At 40.9% G+C, this 20,772-nt stretch overlaps 1 protein-coding gene across 2 annotated transcripts in view; it reads left to right on the top strand.

Moving 5' to 3' along the window:
• Nucleotides 1-20,772, top strand: part of WDHD1 (WD repeat and HMG-box DNA binding protein 1) — a 30,911-nt gene continuing 10,139 nt past the window's right edge. For both annotated transcript variants that reach the window (XM_071809797.1, XM_065839750.2), the window contains exons 1-16: nt 1-82; nt 755-843; nt 2,656-2,767; nt 5,481-5,632; nt 8,972-9,083; nt 9,619-9,669; nt 10,965-11,060; nt 12,329-12,421; nt 13,293-13,399; nt 14,514-14,649; nt 14,813-15,008; nt 15,186-15,373; nt 15,955-16,139; nt 18,287-18,528; nt 19,019-19,156; nt 19,826-19,982. In XM_071809797.1, coding sequence (XP_071665898.1) covers nt 767-843; nt 2,656-2,767; nt 5,481-5,632; nt 8,972-9,083; nt 9,619-9,669; nt 10,965-11,060; nt 12,329-12,421; nt 13,293-13,399; nt 14,514-14,649; nt 14,813-15,008; nt 15,186-15,373; nt 15,955-16,139; nt 18,287-18,528; nt 19,019-19,156; nt 19,826-19,982 — 2,042 coding nt within the window. In that variant the 5' untranslated portion in view covers nt 1-82; nt 755-766. The remainder of the gene's footprint in view (nt 83-754; nt 844-2,655; nt 2,768-5,480; nt 5,633-8,971; nt 9,084-9,618; nt 9,670-10,964; nt 11,061-12,328; nt 12,422-13,292; nt 13,400-14,513; nt 14,650-14,812; nt 15,009-15,185; nt 15,374-15,954; nt 16,140-18,286; nt 18,529-19,018; nt 19,157-19,825; nt 19,983-20,772) is intronic.

Below are 20,772 nucleotides of genomic sequence, written 5' to 3'. Positions count from 1 at the left end.
CCCCCGGGGCGGAGCTGGGCGGCGGGGAGGGCGCGGCGGGGCGAGCGCGGGAAGGCTCGAAGCGGGCGGTGGAGCTGGCGCGGTGAGCGGGCGGGGAGGTGGCGCGGTCCCCGGGTTCCCCCTCGTCCCGGCGGGCGGTGCGGGGCCCGTTCCCCGCTCTGGGGAGTCCCCACGCTCCCCATCGTCCCGGCGGGCGGGCGGTGGGGCCCGGCTTGGCCTGCTCTGGGCGCGGAGGAACGGGCCCTCCCACCCCGGGTAACCCGGTTTTAATTCCCCCGCCAGGCCCTTCTGAGGTGCGGGCGCTGTGTCCCACATCACCCCCTTGGGCCCCTGTTCCCGGCCCCCGGGGTGGGTGTCCCAGCAGCTCAGGCCTTCCTCTGCCGCTCCTTCGGAAGCTTTTCCTTTAAATTTAATTTTACAACTGCCTGAAATTAGGTTGGAGTGTGGAGGGTGTTGGTCTCTTCTCCCAAGTAACAAGTGATAGAATGAGAGGAAATGGCCTCAAGTTGCACCAGGGGAGGTTTAGATTGGATCTTGGGAACAATTTCTTCTCAGAAAGGGCTGTGGGGCATTGGAACAGGCTGCCCAGGACAGTGCTGGAGTCACCATCCCTGGAGGGGTTTAAAAGGCCTTTAGACGAGGTTCTCAGGGACATAGGTTAGCACTAGAGTTGGGTTATGGTTGGACTCGATGATCCGGAGGGTCTCTTCTACTGAAATGATTCTATGATTTCTCCCCTTTTATCCTTAACTAGGGGAGAGTGAAGATGCCATCCGCACAGAAGCCGATGCGGTATGGCCACACCGAGGGACACACCGACGTCTGCTTCGATGGCACTGGGAGGTAATAGTCTAATTCCCAGAGCCCGGGTGAGGGGTGGTGGAGACAGGATGGGCTTGTGCTCCCTTCTGTACCAGCCACCGCTCCGGGGGGTACCGGGATGGATTTGTGGCCTGGTTTGCTCTGGAAAATCCTTTGGGTTTTGCCTGTGTTGAGAATTGGCTGGGAGATAAATGTTTTGATGCTCTGAATTTTGAAGTGATTGACATTTAACTTGTGTAAGCCTATATATAGTATACATGTGTGTATTCTTCCTCAGAGGAAGAGTAGGCGCTGATCAACGGTAATCAATGACAGAACCCGAGAGAATGGCAGGAAGATGTGCCAGGGGAGGTTTAGACTGGACATTAGGAAAAGGTTCTTCACCCAGAGGGTGCTGGATGCTGGAACAGGCTCCTCAGGGAGGTGTCACAGCCCCAAGCCTGACAGTGTTCAAGAAGAGACTGCACAACGTCCTGAGACACATGGTGTGAACTGTGGGGTGTCCTGTGCAGGGACAGGAGTTGGACTCGATGATCCTTGTGGGTACCTTCCAACTCAGGACATTCCTTTCTATTACTCTAATAATAAAGTCTCTATGCACTGTTTATAAGAGTGACTTCATAGAATCTAGCAGAAATTGATGTAGTGTGGGAGAAAATATGTTCACATATACACTAAGAAATTAAAAATATAGTTGGAGAAATCCAATATTGGACTTGCTATCTTGTTATTCTTGCACTAGTTCTAGAATGTATCAATATAAACTAAATATTTGCTCTAACCATTTTTGATTAAAAATAAATGGTAAACCAGAAAACATGCCCTCTCAAAATGAACTCAAGAGGTAAGTGTTGTATATTGAGTATGGTTTAAGTCCATATTCTCTTATTCTTTTCTGTAGTCCATTGACCTTGATGCAAAGGCTACTCTTAAGTTAGTCTAATAACAATCCCTGAAAACCACAAAAAGCCTTCTTTGCCATTACAATGTAAATATTTAAAAAAGGATGCAAGCATCTCTGCCAAATACCACCGGTCAACTACTGCTGGACCCACAGCATCAATATATTCAATATCAATACAGTGTTGTGTTGTCAAAATACAGACCTTACAGAATTAAGAGCAACATCACAGCTTCACCACTGGCATTATAACATTTTGCTGTTTAACTAGATTGTTTTTGGAACTGCAAACGAGAATGCAAGGCTTGATTATAGATTCATGATATCTTTAATTAAAAATGCCATGTAAACTTATGTATATTTGCTCTGTGACTTCAGGCTATTGTTTACTGCATTAAAATTGTGAAAGTTAACTCCTGTAAATATGAATTCCGTCTTAATTATTGTTAAGGGTTCTGTAGGCCTGGAACACTTTAAGCTTGTTAAACTTCAGTCAAGTGTGCACTAACACTGAGTTTTGCCCTCAACTTTGTAATCAGCTGTACGGTAAGTTTTCAAAGGCTTAAGAAGCAATTAAATACACAGTTCTTAGAGAAATCAGTGCTAATTAAATCCTTTGAAAAATTCGCTCTAGGTCCTGGAAAAAAATGAGTTGACTGGTGATTTCTAAGGGTCAGTTCAGATGAGTGCCAGGCCTGGGTAGTTATCGGAGACTCAAAACACTGTGTTTATGCTACCAGGCATGATTTTCCCCCTTCCCCATGTTTAATAAGTTACCTAAATATGATAAATGTAGGTATCACATCGTATGTATTGTGTTTCATTTAAAAAAAAACCCTAACGCTTCAGTAGCATTTTCATTTTGGGATTGAAAGCCACTGTGGGAGTCCTTCACTTTCCTGAACATTAACAAGTCTGGCGTTGTTCTGCAGCTGCATCGTAACGTGTGGCAGCGATGGAGATGTCAGGATTTGGGAAAATCTGGATGATGATGATCCAAAGTCCATTAACGTGGGAGAAAAGGCCTATTCTTTTGCGCTGAAGGTATCGTGGTTAACAGGGCTTCTCCAGGTTGTGTCGTGCTGCTGTTGATGTTGGATTTTTAAGCTCGGGGATGCTGCTTGTGTGGGTGACATTAAACATATACTGGGGCAATATACAGAAAAAGGCGAGAATAATACTGTATGTAGCGCATTTCAGTCTACGGTATGTTAAATATGTAGATATTTATCTTCAGATCAATATATGGAAGAAATAAATTGAATATTGTGTAATGAGCAGCAGGTATTTAAATTTGAGCATGTGGATGTATCTGAGTGAAAATATTAAAGCAGTGTTGAAAACATGATTTTCTGAAATACACAGACGTTTACTTGATTATATGTTGCGACAGACTTTTTGAATATTTTAACTAAATTCAGTATTTTATATAAACCAAGAATTCTTCTGCCAACTCATTTTACCCCATACAGGATTGTAGATTATTCCCTATGTATTTGTATACGTATTTCCTTATGTATCGTTATACCTTCTGTGTTTTTTCCTCCTCTTCCTTCACATCACTAATACTCATTTCTGACTTTGATCTCGTTCCTGAGAAACAAACCCAGCAGATTAAGCTGATTATGCAGTGAACCTTTTAGGCCGTTTCAGTGTTTTCTCACAATATGAGTTACAATGTTTCCCAGCCTAAGATGTGATCATCAAGTATTAGGAAAATGAGCCAAGAGCTGGTTTTATGTGGGCCTGATTTAAGGTCCAAGGAATTATAATCTGTATTAATCAAAAAGTACTTTCACAAAGTCAGTATCTGGTAGTGCTCTGGTAATAGTTTTTTATAACCGGTTTGATATTTTGCTCTCAAAAGTGACGTTTAGCCCAAAGGTGCCTCAAAGTCAGAAGAGAACAGAATTCTCGCTGTCATATGTTGTGGGAATTTGTGAGAACGCTGGTTATGGGCAGTTCCGTGCTCTGACTGGCATTTGAAGCATAAACTGATCTCTCTGTTTGAATATTAAGGCAGCTCCTCTTTCTGTATCTTGCAGGAGTTATTTGTAAATAAGACGGCAAATACATTACCTATATGAATTTCCATAACTGAAAAGAATTCTTTTTGCTGTGCATGTTCATGTATTTGGAAATTCTCATGCTACTTCCTTTATGTGCAATTATTGCTATATGACGTATAACATATACGTCAGGTCTAAAATGTAGGTTTTGTGGCAACTGTAGAAGAGAGGAATTCCACAAGTCTACATCAGTTCTTCAGGTATTGTGTCGTTAACTTTGCAGTGATAAAGGAAAATTTTTAAATTGATTTTTCAACTACTTGTGACTTCGGGGAGGAGTATGAAAGAGGAAATGAGAATTAACATATATGTATTATATTTAAAAATAATAATTTGAAACCTTATTCAGAACTACTGTGTTATGTGAAACCTCTTTCTTATATCCTTTTTAGCATACCTCATGTACCTATTCCTCAATACCTGTATAACCTATTTTCATCATTGATTTTTAGAGTGTTTTGCTGTTGATTTTCATCACGTTACTTATCTTTTCACAGACCAAGTGAGATGACTTGAACGAGTTCTCTTACCAAATCAGTGGCAGAGCCAGAAATCTTTAAAACTATTAATGAACAGAGGAGGGAGAATCCCGGGTTTAATTTAAGACACTAGTAGGAAAAATCCTCTGCTCTGAAGTGTATTATAAAGTGCTTTTGGTTTAGAGGGATTTTTTATTTTTAAGCAGCGAGATTAAGAACCCTTGGTGAGACATTACTTCAGGAAATCTTATTTCAAAAATTACTCTTTATTAATGAAAAGCCATGAGGAACCACTCTGAGACCTTGATTTAATCTAGGTAATAAATCTCTTCTTTAGTTGGGTTATTTTGTACTGGCTGCTGCTTTGTTTGTCTTCAGGATTTTTAGTAGAACTTTAGGCAACTTAAAAGAAAAAATGACACCCCTCCAAATGCAAATGAAAAAGCCCTCAAGGAAATAAAGCATTTATTTATATATTTCAAAAACATATTGCCCTGTACAACCGAGGAATAGTGTTGTCACTTGAAGAAGAGATATTCCTTTTCCAAGCATAGGGTAATTATTTCTTTTGTTTTGCACTTCTCTTAATCTGGATTCATTGTTATTAAACATCTGCCTCTTGTTTTCTGAAAACTAAGCTGCAGTTCATGAACTTCTCATCTTTCCATGGTGGCATTTAAGGGAGAAGTTCGGGCTGAGGGTGCCCTCTCCTGATCCTGCAGCAGATTAATCGGAATAGGATGCAAGATTCTTCCTACCCTAAGAGCTTTCTCGCTTGTGTAGAAGAAGGTTGGATAGTTCTCTTTGAACTTCATTAGGACTTTGAGTATTCATTATTTTAGTAAAGATATCGGTCGGGAAGGTCTTGGCGTGGTAAATTGCCATACAATTGGCGCAATGAATTTTAAGTCAACTGAAGCAACTGGAGTTTTGGTATTAAATCCAACAGTGTGTTTCTACAGGACTGAAAGTAAGAGAATATTTTTCTAGTTTTTAATAGTTTAATTGAAATGATAAAGCGCTAAAATTACTGTACTTTTCTGTATATTTTTAAGGAATATTTCCCCTGCTGCTCCTACTGTCAGACCTCTTTTGGAACTACTAAAGTTAATCTGCCCCGAAATTAGGCACATCAAAGCAATTTTTTTTTTATTCCATGGGCATCAATGTGTTTTAACTAACAAATATCATGATGGATTTTGTTTCTAGAATGGAAGACTGATCACAGCGGTATCGAACAACACCGTGCAGATACACACGTTCCCTGAAGGAGCTCCAGATGGCATCCTGACCCGTTTCACCACGAACGCAAACCACGTCATCTTCAACAGCGACGGTACCAAAATTGCTGCTGGGTCCAGGTAATTAGGAGAAGTATTGCTTTTGTCCAAAATCTTGGTCTCATGCTGATTTTTACCAATGAGATCCTGAATCCACGCATGTCTGAGGGTTTAAAGTTTTGCAAAATGCCTTTGGGGGGTGGAGGGGAAGAAAGGAATGAAAAAGACTTTAGGAGAGGTACCGGAGAGATACTTGATCCACCAAACAATTTTGAATGGAAATCTGGTATTATGAAATAATTCCTTTTCTTTAGGAGACCTGAGTGTTTTCAGCTTTCAGTCTTATAATGTATAAGTGTGTTTGCCCATATGGATCACATTGCAGCATCAAGGATTTTGTTCCTGTGTGCTAAAGAACAATTTCTGGTGCTGCAAATGTAAATACACGTGCAAAAGTGAGATGGGTTCTGGCTTGTGCAAGAGCTTTGAGTCATTCTCTAGCGTAAGTATCGTCACCATTCTACCGAATGGCAAGTATAGAGTCTTACATCTGGGCAGGAACAACCCCAGGTTCCAGTATAATTTGGGGAATGACCTATTAGAGAGCAGCGTATGGGAAAGGGACCTGGAGGTCCTGGGGACAGCAGGGTGACCATGAGCCAGCACTGGGCCCTTGTGGCCAGGAAAACCAAAGGTGGCTGGGGTGGATTAGAAGGGGGGTGGTCAGTAGGTCAGAGAGGTTCTCCTGCCCCTCTGCTCTGCCCTGGGGAGACCACAGCTGGAATCTTGTGTCCAGTTGTGGCCCCTCAGTTCCAGAAGGACAGGGAACTGCTGGAGAGAGTCCAGCGCAGCCACCAAGATGCTGAAGGGAGTGGAGCATCTCCCGTGTGAGGAAAGGCTGAGGGAGCTGGGGCTCTGGCGCTGGAGAAGAGGAGACTGAGGGGGGACTCATTCATGGGGATCAATATGGAAAGGGGGAGTGTCAAGAGGATGGAGCCAGGCTCTTCTCGGTGACAACCAGTGACAGGACAAGGGGCAATGGGTACAAACTGGAGTGCAAGAGTGGTTCCACTTAAAGAGGTTCCACTTAAATGTGAGAAGAAACTTCTTCCTGGTGAGGGTGGCAGAGCCTGGCCCAGGCTGCCCAGGGAGGTTGTGGAGTCTCCTTCTGTGCAGCCATTCAAACCCGCCTGGACACCTTCCTGTGGAACCTCAGCTGGGTGTTCCTGCTCCAGGGGGGATTGCACTGGATGACATTTCCAGGTCCCTTCCAACCCCTGACATTCTGGGATTCTGTAAAATAGTAACAGATGACAGTGACAAGACTCACCTGAGGGGAATTAAATACGTAGTTCAGTTCATTTTGCAGGGCATCATGTTTGCTTTTACATAATATACTTTATTCCATTAACAGAGATGGCAAAATAACCGGAAGGTGATTTCTTTTTTTTTTTTTTTTTCATTTATTTAAGGCTCAGGTGATTTTTAATTGTATTTTAATTGAGCAGCTGTAGCGAACCCAGGCTGTTGGTTTCCCTCTCCCTGCAGCAGCCATGGCAGAGCATTGCATCTGCTCCCTGGCTCCTCTGAACTAGCAAACGATTGGGATGGATACGCTGGACTGTGAACTCCGGCAGCTGTGGAGCAGATGCACCAGTTCCACCAAAACTGGGAGGCTGGAAAGCTGGGGGCAACAACCGCTCTAATCGCTAAATCTGACAGCGATCGGGAGTTTGGGCCCTTGGCCAGTGCTTGTTTGTGAGGGAACAGCTCTACCCCGGGATCTGACTTTGATTAGAGAGATTAGGCAGACAGCAAAGGCTTTTCTGTTTCCAAAACTTTTGCAAAACCGCAGTATTTCTGCAGCTTGACCGGGGCCTTTGCATTAGGAAAAAGAGCTCGTAAGAGTGTGAGGCCACCCCTCGGTGGAGCCTTCTGGAACATACTGAAGGAGAAGGTGACAGCCCCAAAATGAAGGAATGCAGTTAAGAAGAATTGGTTTTAGTTGTCCCAGATTTCTCCATTTTTTACATTATGTTTGTGCATTTTAGTTTTATAGAAGTTTCACACCCACCTGGCTGCCCAAGTTCACATGAACTATTAGAAGAACAGTTGTGTGCCTTCTCAAATGAGCAAAAAATACCCTATTGCCTTTTTTTAAAAGTTGTTTTGCATTGTTTAAGAGGGCTAACATCATTTGAGTTGTCTTAATATAGCTTATAGACTTCCTTTTATGAGTGTTTGCTTAGCATTAGATGGTTAGCAAAACTGAGGTGTGGTGGTTTTGGAATATAGTTAAAGTAATAGTCAACCCTATAGAATTGGGTCCTAAAATTGAATTTCTCTTCGAAATTGTTGCAATGAAGTATGAGAGGGAGTGCGACTGAAAGGTTATCACAGGAGCTCTTTGGCTTGGAAGTTAGTGTGAACATTTTTATTTAAACTGCAGTAATACCTGTAACTTTGGAGGAGGGAATAAAGTTGTAAAAAAAAAAAAAACCTGTTCATATATATTGAGAGTCCAGCGCAGGGCAATGAAGATGATTAAGGGAGTGGAGCAACTCCCTTATGAGGAAAGGCTGAGGGAGCTGGGGCTCTTGAGCCTGGAGAAGAGGAGACTGAGGGGTGACTCGTTAATGTTCACAGATATATAAAGGGCGAGTGTCAGGAGGATGGAGCCAGGCTCTTCTCGGTGACAACCAATGATAGGACAAGGGGTAATGGGTTCAAACTGGAACACAAGAGGTTCTACTTAAATTTGAGAAGAAAGTTGTTCCTGGTGAGGGTGTCAGAGCCTGGCCCAGGCTGCCCAGGGAGGTTCTGGAGTCTCCTTCTGTGCAGCCATTCAAACCCGCCTGGACACCTTCCTGTGGAACCTCAGCTGGGTGTTCCTGCTCCATGGGGGGATTGGGCTGGATGAGCTTTCCAGGTCCCTTCCAACCCCTGACATTCTGGGATTCTGTACGTTAACTGATCTTAAAAATCCTGTTAAAAATGTCAAAAAATAAACTACATGCTCTATCTTTTTTTAAAAAACACGGGACCAAATAATCACAGTAGTGATTCAACAGATAGTTCTTGTTAAGTCAGTTCTCTGGTATCTAAGCAGAGGTTTTCATTAGGTCATATAGAATATTATATTGAACAGCTATATGATCTGTGTGTACATAATGTCCTCTTCCAAGAGCAACTGTATTATACGTATTTTGAGAGAAACAGAAGCTATTTTCTGATAAAGATAGTCCGGCCTTGCTCCTATTGTAGTAAGCCTCAAGATTCTAATTTTCGCATAGATCATGTGATGTTGAGAGCCATACTTACCCAAAAGATAGTTAGTGCCCAATTTTTATTGCCGTGAACAATTTGTCACTGTTAGTACCAATGTTAACCTTCTTCTGTCTGTGCTCTTGTGATCTACAGTGACTTTATGGTCAAAGTTGTGGAGGTGGCTGATAGCAGCAAGCAGAAAACATTCCGAGGACACGATGCTCCTGTTTTAAGCCTGTCTTTTGACCCCAGGGATGTTTACCTGGTAAAACCACTTTCTTCTTTACTGTCTACTTTGAATCTCCTTTTCCCTGTGAAAGAAAATAAAATATATACATTTTACAAAAACCCCACAGTGACTGGGCATGTGGAAGTGTTTCATTTCAGCTGACCTTACTGACAATGTAGTGTGTGACAACTTGTTGCCTCCCAGGAGAACTCAGTCTTTGCTTTACTACTCAATTACTGTCTATGTTCTTCTGGAATCTAATGGTGATTTGATTTTCGAGGGGAAAAGATGGCTCACTAGAGAAACTTAATATTAATTTTGAGCCTCTTTTGCGAATAAGCAGTTCACTTGAAGTATGAGGGCTTGTAATTACAGTAGCTTGGAGTCGGGTACAATTGTCAAGATGACAGAAAGTTTTAAGTATTAAAATGGTTGAAGTGAGGAGGCTTTATTTTTCAAACTGAGTGTATGTTGTAAGTCTAGCATCGGTTATAGGGATTTTTTCCATTTTTATGCATTAATTTCTCTCTGTCTTTAATTATTAATCTGTTTACAAAAATCTCTTCCATAGGCATCGGCGAGCTGTGATGGTTCTGTCAGAGTGTGGAAAATCGCAGATCGGGTAAAAGACCTTTGTCCATTCGCCTCTCCTCACTGGCCAGCATTGTGTGTTTTATCTTCAGCACATTCAGAAATAACGCTTCTAAGTAAAATAGCAAATGGCATCAGGTTCCTTATTTCAGGATTTCAGCTCTTTGCTTTCGGGGTTAAGGGAGGATTTTTATTCTAATAAACTACTATCTAGGTATATTTTGTTTCTATTTATTTTTACCAAGCTTGCTACGAAGTAATGAATAATTTTCAGGATTGTAGACTGGCTGGCGAAGGTGCAATGATGCTTTCAAATTCTACACAGTATTTCTTTTGCAAGTGGTCTGTGCCCAGTTCAGTGCATTCCAACCTTTTTATTTGTAGAGAGGAGCCCACATTATAGGGAGTTTAAAGCTATTGACAAAGGGCTTGCTATTCCACTTTTTTTTTTAAACAAACTTCACAACAATTTCTCAGAATGAGGTTGTAAATCACAGTTTGAAGAACACCATTTATTAGAAGTACAACCATTAGGCTCAGCTTGGCAATATTTGGCTGCAACAGATCAGGACTCTAAAAGAAATTGGATTTAATGGGCCAGTTGTCTCTGACCTTACACTCTGAGGACCTTGACAAGGTGGTTCAGGTGAACCCTTCCACAAGGCAATTCTGCGTATGGAAGTGGGATTATTTTTGTTAAATGCTGTTGACTGGAATAAGAAACCACGTGGAATTATTCCTGTAAGCACAGTTGAAAATGTACCCCCACACTTGTGGATTGCTACGTTTTAAAATGGAAGTGTATTTCTAATGTGAAATCTCATGTTCCAAACTGACAGTGGGTGCCTTTTGAGGCAATGAGAGTAACAGTGTCTTGGGACTCTGGCAGTATAATTGATGTATCTGTGCCGTAATTTAAAATATAGCCCTTGGTTCTTTAAACTGCTGTGGCGAGATTCAAGCTGCTGTTTGTCACCTCGCTGCTGAGTTTGACAAACGCATAAGTGCATTTGGCTACATTTCTTTGTAATCTAAAAATATGTGACCTCGTTTGTTCTGTGCTTGATTAAAAACACTTCTGTGATCTTATTTCTGTTACAAGTAGTTATATTGTCATTATTTTCAGGTGTATATTGGCAAGATTATTGTTTTCTTTTAAGGTAGTATGTACCATTGTATTTGAATGAAAGAGATTATTTCATTTCCAAAAATGGCATATCTTTTTTTCCTTTTCATTGTTTTCCACACTTTTCCTTTAAGAATTTGTACTACGCAGTAGTTTGTCCACAGAGCTGGACAACTCATTTTTTAATGTTTTGTTTTCAGACATGCACGACGAGCTGGCCACTGCTGCAGAAATGTAACGACGTGATAAATGCGAAATCAATCTGCAGGCTTGGCTGGCAACCTGGCAGCGGGAAGGTAAGTGGCGTTATTTTTGCAACATCTTAATTGTTCTTTTCTCTTTGGGATTCCAACAGTAGAATTCGATCTGGGCAAGCCCAAATGGCACCTCCTGGGACTAAGGAAAATATTAGGGGTGAAGTTCACTTTTAGGAAGAATAAAGAGCTGGAAATGGTAACTTGTTGAAGCTCCAGCCTGTGCCTGGCAGTAGCGCAGCCGTCAGCCCAAACCCATGGTTAACAGTCCTGAATAGGAAGGAACATAGTACATGAGGGAAATAATCAAATTGCTCGCCAAAAAGCACCAAACGAGTTCAGTCTTCCTCCACTTCAAATATATTTTGCTGTGTCAGTATTCAGTATTCTTATTCTGTAAATGTCTCCTTCTTATACTGTAAATATTTTCTTCTTCTGTAAATATTTCCTCCTTGTTCTGTAAATATTTCCTTCTTCTTGCTGTTTCTTTTCACCTGAAGAATTAAGCTGCTTCTGTTGTGACTCAAGGTGGTGCTGCCACATACTACAGGTGTAGTGTGTTGTGTATGCACTGCATAGTACCTATGGATTAGCGATCAGAATGGGTTGGGGAGTTACTACAGCTGTGTGGAGGTCTCTGCAGCGAATGCCACCTTCAGTACAAATAATTTCAATATCCATATTGCATAAAAACAAATACTTCTAATTTTCAGACTAATCATTCACACACGTATTTGAAATGTAAGTAGTTGTCTTGCTTCTCTTACAGAGCAACTTATTAGAAGTCTTTAAAAAGCCAAATCTTAAAAAAAAAAACCACAGGCTGTAACATTCATGTAGTTTTGTGAAAGATTAAATGAGGTATTTCAGGAATCAGCTATTCAAATAAGATTTATTGAGAAATTGTAGTCTGATCCAAAAATACTTGGGGAAGGAGGGAAAAGGAGAATGTAAGCCTTGTGCTCAGAGCATTGAGAACTATTTATATGTGTTAGCTGTTTTATAAATAAGAACTTTTAACCTTATGGTGCAGCTGTCATCATCTTCAGTTTCCTGCCAGAAAGAAATGAAGATTAAAATAAAACCGGGCATGCTTTGCTGTGTTGCATGTGGAAAGCATTAAAGAACCCTGTAATTCCAGTTATTTCAGCTTGCTTTACTTTGTTGGCATTGCTGGGGTGCTAGAGAACCATTAAATACCAGGATAGTCACAACCAGAATGCTTGGGAACGACAGAGATGTGCTATTTGAATGTTCTGTTTGAGAGGTAACTCGATCTAAATGGTCTGATTCTTGTTGCCTTGGAACAGTTGCTGGCGGTTCCTGTAGACAAAGTTGTTAAACTGTACAGAAGAGAAACCTGGGACAGAAAACTGGATCTATCAGACCCATTCATCACACAGGTAGGTACATAAACCAGGGGCTTGCTAAATCTTCCATAATTTAAATATTATTCTGCTAGAAATTATCTTCTGGACAGTCTTTATTTTTTCCTTCCCTTCTTCGTAACGATTGCTCACATTTTCTATTTGATTTCTGATCCTGTTCCTTTATGTTGGAAAACAAGGCAAGAGATATTAGATGAGCATCAAACGTCTTTCTGTGGCTCTGGTTTCCCTCTTTCATTTGTAGTGACCCACTAGATCTGTAAGGTCTCGCGCTGAGTCACGAAATGCAGCTGAACAACATCTGTTTTCACAAATTGCTCTAAACACGGAGCTTTTTAGGGAAAATGTCGAGCGCATTATTTCTGTACAGAACTGAGATATCAGTTGTTCATTTTATATTTTATTAAGCTGAAATTTAGCTACACAGTGGCCCTAACTGTGCCATCTTCTTTCTTTTAACCTCATTATATATTGGAAACCTTTGGGTCAAAGAGGATCGTTTTCCTATTGTTATTAAGATACAGAACACACCGGCTTGTATTTTAATTTATGGAACAGCATTAAGTTCAAAATAAATAAAGGTCTGATTAGCGCTGAATTTGCAAAATAGACTATGCTTCTGTCTCCATGTCTAGAACCAGGTCTTGTTTGACCTCATGGCAACATTTAATGACAGAAGATGGATATTCTTGAAACAAAACAAGTATGCTATGTGTAAAGAATAGTTCTTGCAGGGAGCTACCTGAAGCAAGCTCTAGTACAGGAGACTGGATATGATTTGCTAAAGATCATTATATTTTTTTTAATTCCGGGATATCTGTTTTAAGCTCCAAGATTGTGGATCAGTAATATATTTTTTTAATCTATTTTTTCTTTTTTTCCTTAGCCCTTGAACGTTGTGGCCTGGTCTCCTTGTGGGCAGTACCTGGCAGCTGGAAGCGTGGGTGGGAATATCGTGGTGTGGAATGTGGAAACCCAGGAGTGCATAGAGAGGTATTCAGTGTTGCTCCATAAATTCCTAAGTATGTAGGGTTTTTTTATCCTGAAATAGAATTTTGTTAGCTTTTCTTTAAAACTTATTATTTGCATGTCATTTCCATGTTCTACAAGGAAGCAACTTCCATGGGAGGTAGAAGAAATGGGACGTTTTCCTTCCCCCACCACATCCAGTGTGCACAGAAATATGTCCTGATTCTTGTGCTATGCTGTTCACATTTCTGCACAGCTGGAAGGGTCTGGAAACATTATATTCCTGAAACTAGAATAGGGAAGGGACATAAATGTGGATTTTGTTCAAATTCCATAGTCTTGTTTTCTGTGTGCAAATATCAGTTGGACTCCATGACCTTGAGGGTCTTTTCCAACTAAAACGATTCTATCTTGTATTAATTTTTAATAGTTGATTAAAGGATAGTTGTGATGGAAACAAATTTCCTCGCGTCCAAAGCTGCAGGATCATTGGCAGTAAGATGTATTTTCTAAAGGGAGAGGGAAACACAGATAAATCAATCAACCATCCTCACTTGTAGGCAAGAAAGGACAAACTGACAAATTGCAACTTCTCTTGGTTAGATAAAGCATCTTTCTTTTAAAAAAATGGAAAAAGGTATGATTAAGTGAGGTAGAAAGGGTGATTTATCTGTCTGAATATTTGGGGTAAGAAACATGACTGTTACTGTAGTGCCTATGTTAAGAATTAAAGACAGATTATGTAAATAATTATTGGGAGGATTTTTTGTGAGAATAAAGGGTGGGAAATGTAGAGGATTAACTCATCAGTTTGGTACAAGAGACACAGCTGAATGGTTTTTTAATAACTGGTTCTGGAATGTATGACTGCTGGGGAATTACTTTGTCTTTTCTATATGTATCAGAAAGCTGTTGTTTTAAGAATATGATTGTATTTGATTTTTTAAGCTTAAATGATTTCCTCCATAGAAAAGGAAGACCTGCTGTGTTTTTTTAATGATAAAGGTAACCTATTAATTATTATGTGTAACGTCACTTTCTAACAGTAGTAAATGTTACTACTTTTTACAATAACTCTTGTGGATATTTCTGCGCTGAGAAACTTACTAAAAGTCCATTATTTTTATATTCTTTTTAGAATGAAACATGAGAAAAATTACACCGTTTGTGGCCTGGCATGGCACCCCAAACACAGGCAAATCGCTTATACGGACACTGAAGGAAATCTGGGCTTATTGGAAAACATCGGTGACGGAAAGAAACCAAATGACAAGGTGATGAGTAGCAATTATTTCTTAAATTAACATATTTATACATGTTATCAAAATATACTGGATGTTCCATATTTAGTGTTGAAAGTTCCCTATTGCGTGTTGATTCACCCCATGAATTCCATGTTCAAAAGAAGTTTTATGTTAATTGTTAACCTGGTTTTAGGTGGCCAGTACAGTGACAAAAGATTACAATGATCTCTTTGATGGGGACGACGATGACTATTTAAACGGAGATATGGTCGAACCACAGTCTTCCCCAAAGGCTGGAGCTGATGAAGATGATGGTGATGATGACGACCTTAGGCCAACTTCGGGCCATCCGAGACGGGCAGTGATTGATGATGATGACAACTCACTAGGTACAGAATGAACTAATTTCCCAGAGCTCTTTTGTGCTGTTATTGGGATGATCTCTTGGCATCCTCTACTCACTTATATTCTGCTTTAGTTTCCCAGAGTAATCTCGACTGTTTTAAATTTTATTACATATATTCTGTCATAATAATATTGTAAGATGTTATTTTTTAAACTTCCAGATATTGGGATGATAAAAGCTAATCTGAATCTTGAAAAAGAAGATGGTGATGATGACCAGACCAGTGGCTTTCCAGCTTTGCCACTGTCATCTACACAACAGCCATTCTACGATGGGCCAATGCCAACCCCCAAGCAAAAGCCATTCCAGTCGGGCTCCACTCCTGTGCATCTCATGCATCGGTTCATGGTAAATCTCACTCTGTGTGGTTACGTAGGTCTAGTTGCTCTGTTAATATTGAATATCGCCCAGTTCTTGCTGTGTCTTAATCGAATATTTTCCAAGATTTTTGATTATTTTTTTAAATACTTCATAGCGTAAAGCTAAATAGTGGAAAGCAGAGAAGGCTGCATAATGTTATGCTTCGCATTTCAGTTCCTTTTGATATAGAAATAACTACTTGACTTGAAGTCAAAGCGATACAGTTTGTATCTGTGCCCTGGAATTCTAGCACATCTTTAAAAATCCTTTTTTAGCCAGAACTTGTGGGTATTATTGTGCTATTAAGACTTTTATGGTAGTCACCTACTGTTTCATTTGAAATGCAAGTTCTTCACAATTTTGTAAGGAGAAAGCTGGCTGAGCAATGAGCATCACACTAATTTCTGCCTAATTCAGCTTTTTAGAAACTAAATGCCGACTACACAAGTCTTCAGTCTTCCTGTGGCCTCCTACTGTTTTTTCAGATGACAAATATCTAGCAGGCTGCTTTAGGGCAGTATCCTTGACTTGTTGGTTTTTTTTTGGGAAACACACGGTCTTTTCAATAGGTCTGGAATTCCGTCGGCATCATTCGCTGTTACAACGATGAGCAAGACAACGCCATAGATATTGAATTTCACGACACCTCCGTGCATCACGCAACGCACCTACCGAACTCTCTGAACCACACGATGGCTGATCTCTCCACTGAAGCTGTTTTACTGGCCTGTGAGAGCACAGAGGAACTCGCCAGGTATGTCACGGCCTTGCCGTGCAAAACCCGGAGGATGGAATTGTGATCAGTGGGGCAGAGTCCAATTGGAGGCCTGTATCTAGTGCAGTGCCTCAGGGGTCAGTACTGGAGCTGGTATTCAATATATTCATCAATGATTTGGATGAGGGAATAGAGTGCACTATCACCAAGTTTGCTGGTGACACCAAGCTGGGAAGAGTGGCTGACACTGGAAGCTGTGCTGCCATCCAGAGACCTGGACAGGCTGGAGAGTTGGGCGTGGAAAAATTTAATGAAATATAACAAGGGCAAGTGTAGAGTCTTGAATCTGGGTAGGAACAACCCCAGGTTCCAGTATAAGTTGGGGAATGACCTATTAGAGGGCAGTGTAGGGGAAAGGGACTTGGGGGTCCTGGGGACAGCAGGGTGAGCATGAGCCAGCACTGGGCCCTTGTGGCCAGGAAGGCCAATGGTACCTGGGGTGGGTTAGAAGGGGGTGGTCAGTAGGTCAGAGAGGTTCTCCTGCCCCTCTGCTCTGCCCTGGGGAGACCACAGCTGGAATCTTGTGTCCAGTTGTGGCCCCTCAGTTCCAGAAGGACAGGGAACTGCTGGAGAGAGTCCAGCGCAGCCACCAAGATGCTGAAGGGAGTGGAGCATCTCCCGTGTGAGGAAAGGCTGAGGGAACTGGGGCTCTGGAGCTTGGAAAAGAGGAGACTGATGGGCAACCTCATTCATGGGGATCAATATGGCAAGGGTGAGTGTCAGGAGGATGGAGCCAGGCTCTTCTCAGTGACAACTAGTGGCAGGACAAGAGGTAATGGGTTCAAACTTGAACACAAGAGGTTCCACTTATATATGAGAAGAAACTTGTTCCTGGTGAGGGTGGCAGAGCCTGGCCCAGGCTGCCCAGGGAGGTTGTGGAGTCTCCTTCTCTGCAGCCATTCAAACCCGCCTGGACACCTTCCTGTGGAACCTCAGCTGGGTGTTCCTGCTCCAGGGGGGATTGCACTGGATGAGCTTTCCAGGTCCCTTCCAATCCCTGACATTCTGTTATTCTCTGATACTGTGAATTACACTTGGCTTGTTTCAAATTTTAAATTCAGCTTCTGTCACTTTTTTTTTGGAGATTTTTGGCTTTTGATTGTGCTTTTTATTTATGGGGCCACTTTCGAGGAGGATTTTCACACCCATCCACTTGAAGACTTCAAGAATATTGAAAGATGGATTTTGTTTCCTGAGGATTTTTTTAGTCCCTTTTTCAAATATATCCTGGAAACATCATGCATTGCTGGCTCAAAGGAAATTGTAAACATGGACAATAGTTTTTCAGTCTGCTCAGATCAAAGATAAATTATAAGGGCTGTGCTGTTTCCTTTCACGCTGTTGCTAAGGAGACTTTCTTGGAGATACCAAAAGAATAATAGGTGTGAAGAAAACAAGTTTATGAAAACCATAGAAAGATTAGGCAGCTGGGCCAGCTCGACTCTGTTCTTACATTTAAGAACAATAGCAACAATATTTTATTGCTCCTTTCTGTGGAAATATCTTGAAGAAATAACTTCCTTCTTCTCTTCACACATGGAGTATTTTGATAAGCTGGAAATCACTCTTTACCTTTAAAAATATTATTAGTATGTATTGGTTGTCTGACTCTGAAAATTTCCATGTATTTTTTTCTCAATGGAAGTGGGTAATCTACCAAAACCTGCGGTGTCTGTGAATTGGTCATGGGCACTTTTCAGTTATTAAAGTGGCTGAAATGAAGTTCTTACTTTGTTTCTCCCTTTGAAAGACAGCATAGTGTGACAGACTTGTAATGAGGGCTGATATTCAGGGGTACCGAGCACCTTCTGTTCTTATTAATGATAACTAAGCAGGACACTTAACCTGTTTCCATCTAAAAAAAAGTCCCCTCAGAACTCAAAACTGTCTCTTTTTCACGCTTTAGAGGGTCCAAATCTACAGTGCTGGAGATAGAGCTGGTTTCTTGTATTTTGAAAAACAAGAGTAACGCCTTTGCAAATGACCACTTGTAATTTGTGGTTCCTTTCTCTGACCATCACAGGTTCCAGGTCTCTGATAAAAATGTTGTATATTAGTCTATTTTCAGATTTTGCCTTTTTCTTCGTGTTGAGATATTTGACTCTTGTTCTTTGTCTCTACTTTAGCAAGCTCCAGTGCATTCACTTTAGCTCCTGGGATGCAAACAAGGAGTGGACAGTAGATATGCCGAAGGACGAGGACATTGAGGCCATTTGTCTGGGCCAAGGCTGGGCTGCTTGTGCCACCAGTGCCTTGCTTGTTCGCGTCTTTACAGTTGGAGGAGTTCAGAAAGAGATCTTCAGCCTCCCGGGTCCAGTGGTGTCTATGGCAGGACATGGAGAGCAGTTGATTGTTATTTATCACAGAGGTAGTTTTCTCCCTCTTGCTTTTTTCAGACTGGGGTTATATTTTCAGTCTTTGTCTGTTACTGGCTTCAAACATTGGTTAATTTGTATATAATCGCATAATTTTTCTTCTCTTCTTCATGATGCTTTATCCTTCTTCTCTTCTTGATGATGCTTTTACTGTCACAACGCATGAATCTTTGACATCTGACAGCAAAACCTACGTTATATATTGAGATGCGTAGATGGGGAAAGGGAGAATTTTATACCAGTGACATTAATAGATTAAACTTGGGTTTCAGATATGCCAGAATGAATGACTATAGGAAATTAAAGAAGCAGTTGTTACGCATGCTTTGTATGTCCAAAATGCCAAATAGTTGCTTGTCTGACAGTGGTATTCATGGATAACCCTGCATTAGAATTAATTCTTGAGTCAAAACTTCAATTTAGACAAGAGACAAGACAATTAATTTGGTTTTCTAACACGATCATTGAACAACTTCTTCCTAGGCACTGGCTTTGATGGAGACCAATGTCTCGGGGTACAGCTGATGGAGCTGGGAAAAAAGAAAAAGCAAATTTTGCATGGAGACCCTCTTTCTCTTACAAAGAAATCCTATTTGGTATGGGTTGGATTCTCTGCAGAAGGTATGAAATACCTGCGTGAGCAATGTTGAGACAGTTAGCGATCTTGACACTATTAGGGGAATTTTGGAGGAGAGGTTGGCTAATTAATGCCCTTTTGGTAGTCTCGGGACTTGGACTTTTATCAATCTCCTCAATGCTAAACAAAATTCTGTTTTTTGATTGTTTCGATATATTTACCAGGAATCTTTATGTTTTCACTATGAATCGAATACACTTGAATGTTATCAGAACTTGTTTTCCCGATTGGTTGCCCTGCTCAGCAAAAAGAAACAAACTGCATTAATACACCGTTACAGGCACGTTCGACTATCTGGGCAAAACTGCCCCTCAAAAAGTTGGTAGCTTGGGATGAGTTTTTACAATAACCAGAAAAAGCAATTGTAAACTAGCTAATTTTCTTCGGGAATCTACCCAAGTAGGTTGAATTCTATTTCTTCTTAAAATGTTTTAAATTTGAGCATCTCTGTTGACGAGCAGTAGTGTTGACTGTCAGAAGGTGGCGCATCTTTCTAAGGAAACTATTTTTTCCCAGCTGGGTTGTACAGTTTGGGTGAGAGGACGCGCTGCTTGAGATCAGCAAACCATCATTTCCCAGCAGTATCCACCAGTTCCAACTTAATTAGTAATTAGTTGCCTGTCAGAATAATTGTCTTCATTTGTGCCAAACAGGTACCCCTTGTTACGTGGATTCTGAGGGAACCGTGCGGATGTTGAACCGAGGGTTTGGGAACACTTGGATTCCGGTGTGCAACACGAGAGAGCATTGCAAAGGAAAATCGGATCATTATTGGGTAGTTGGCATCCATGAAAACCCTCAGCAGCTCAGGTCAGATATTGCACGAGGAAATGCTTTGTTTGTCTTACTTTTAATTTACAGAGCAATTCTTGGGATGAGAAACTGGAAATAACTTTTACTAAAACAGGTGGCCAGTAAATACACACAGTAAATGATCTAGTTCATTAATTGAATTCCGCGTGGATGTTTAATTACTAAATGGGTTTTGAATAAACTCAGTAGAGTTTTATAACTTGTAACTGACTGCGGCTTTTTGCTTTGTCTAACAGCTGTGTGCACTTTGTGAAGAAATCACACACCTCTGATGCAGGCACATTCATAAGACTCTGTTTTCCTAGAGAAATCTGCTAATCTACATCATTAGGCATAGATAAATCAGAACCAACTGTTATTATATTAAACTGTGACCTTGAAGAACAATTTTGTGTGTAAAATTGCTCAAATATTTAGCTGAGAGGTAGCCGTTACTTTATAAAAGGTGACACCTACATGTGATGCCTAAATAATTCTATTTCTCTTTATTGTAACGTGTATTCTGGACATTTAGCTGCTTAACCTTGTTTCTAGTCCTCTTTATTCAGTGATCTGTGTCCTTTACCTACCAGGACAGAATCCATCAGCTCACATAGTTTACCAAAATTTAGGCCCTTTTACTTTGCTAGTCATGCACAATTGTAGAGTTTGGTGGGAGACTGCATTTTATTTCAATTTATGTGACATTCTTTGGAATCATTGGTTTTTTGTGAAGGGAAAGAGCTTGCTCTCGCTGCCAAATTTCAATTCATTGTCTGTTTCCTTGTCCAAATCATCAAGTAATTTT

This window comes from Patagioenas fasciata, chromosome 5, assembly GCF_037038585.1.
Source record: "Patagioenas fasciata isolate bPatFas1 chromosome 5, bPatFas1.hap1, whole genome shotgun sequence".
In the NCBI taxonomy this organism is placed as follows: Eukaryota; Metazoa; Chordata; class Aves; order Columbiformes; family Columbidae; genus Patagioenas; species Patagioenas fasciata.
The sequence above is the reverse complement of the archived record's forward strand: the minus strand, read 5'-3'. Positions and strand labels throughout refer to the sequence as shown.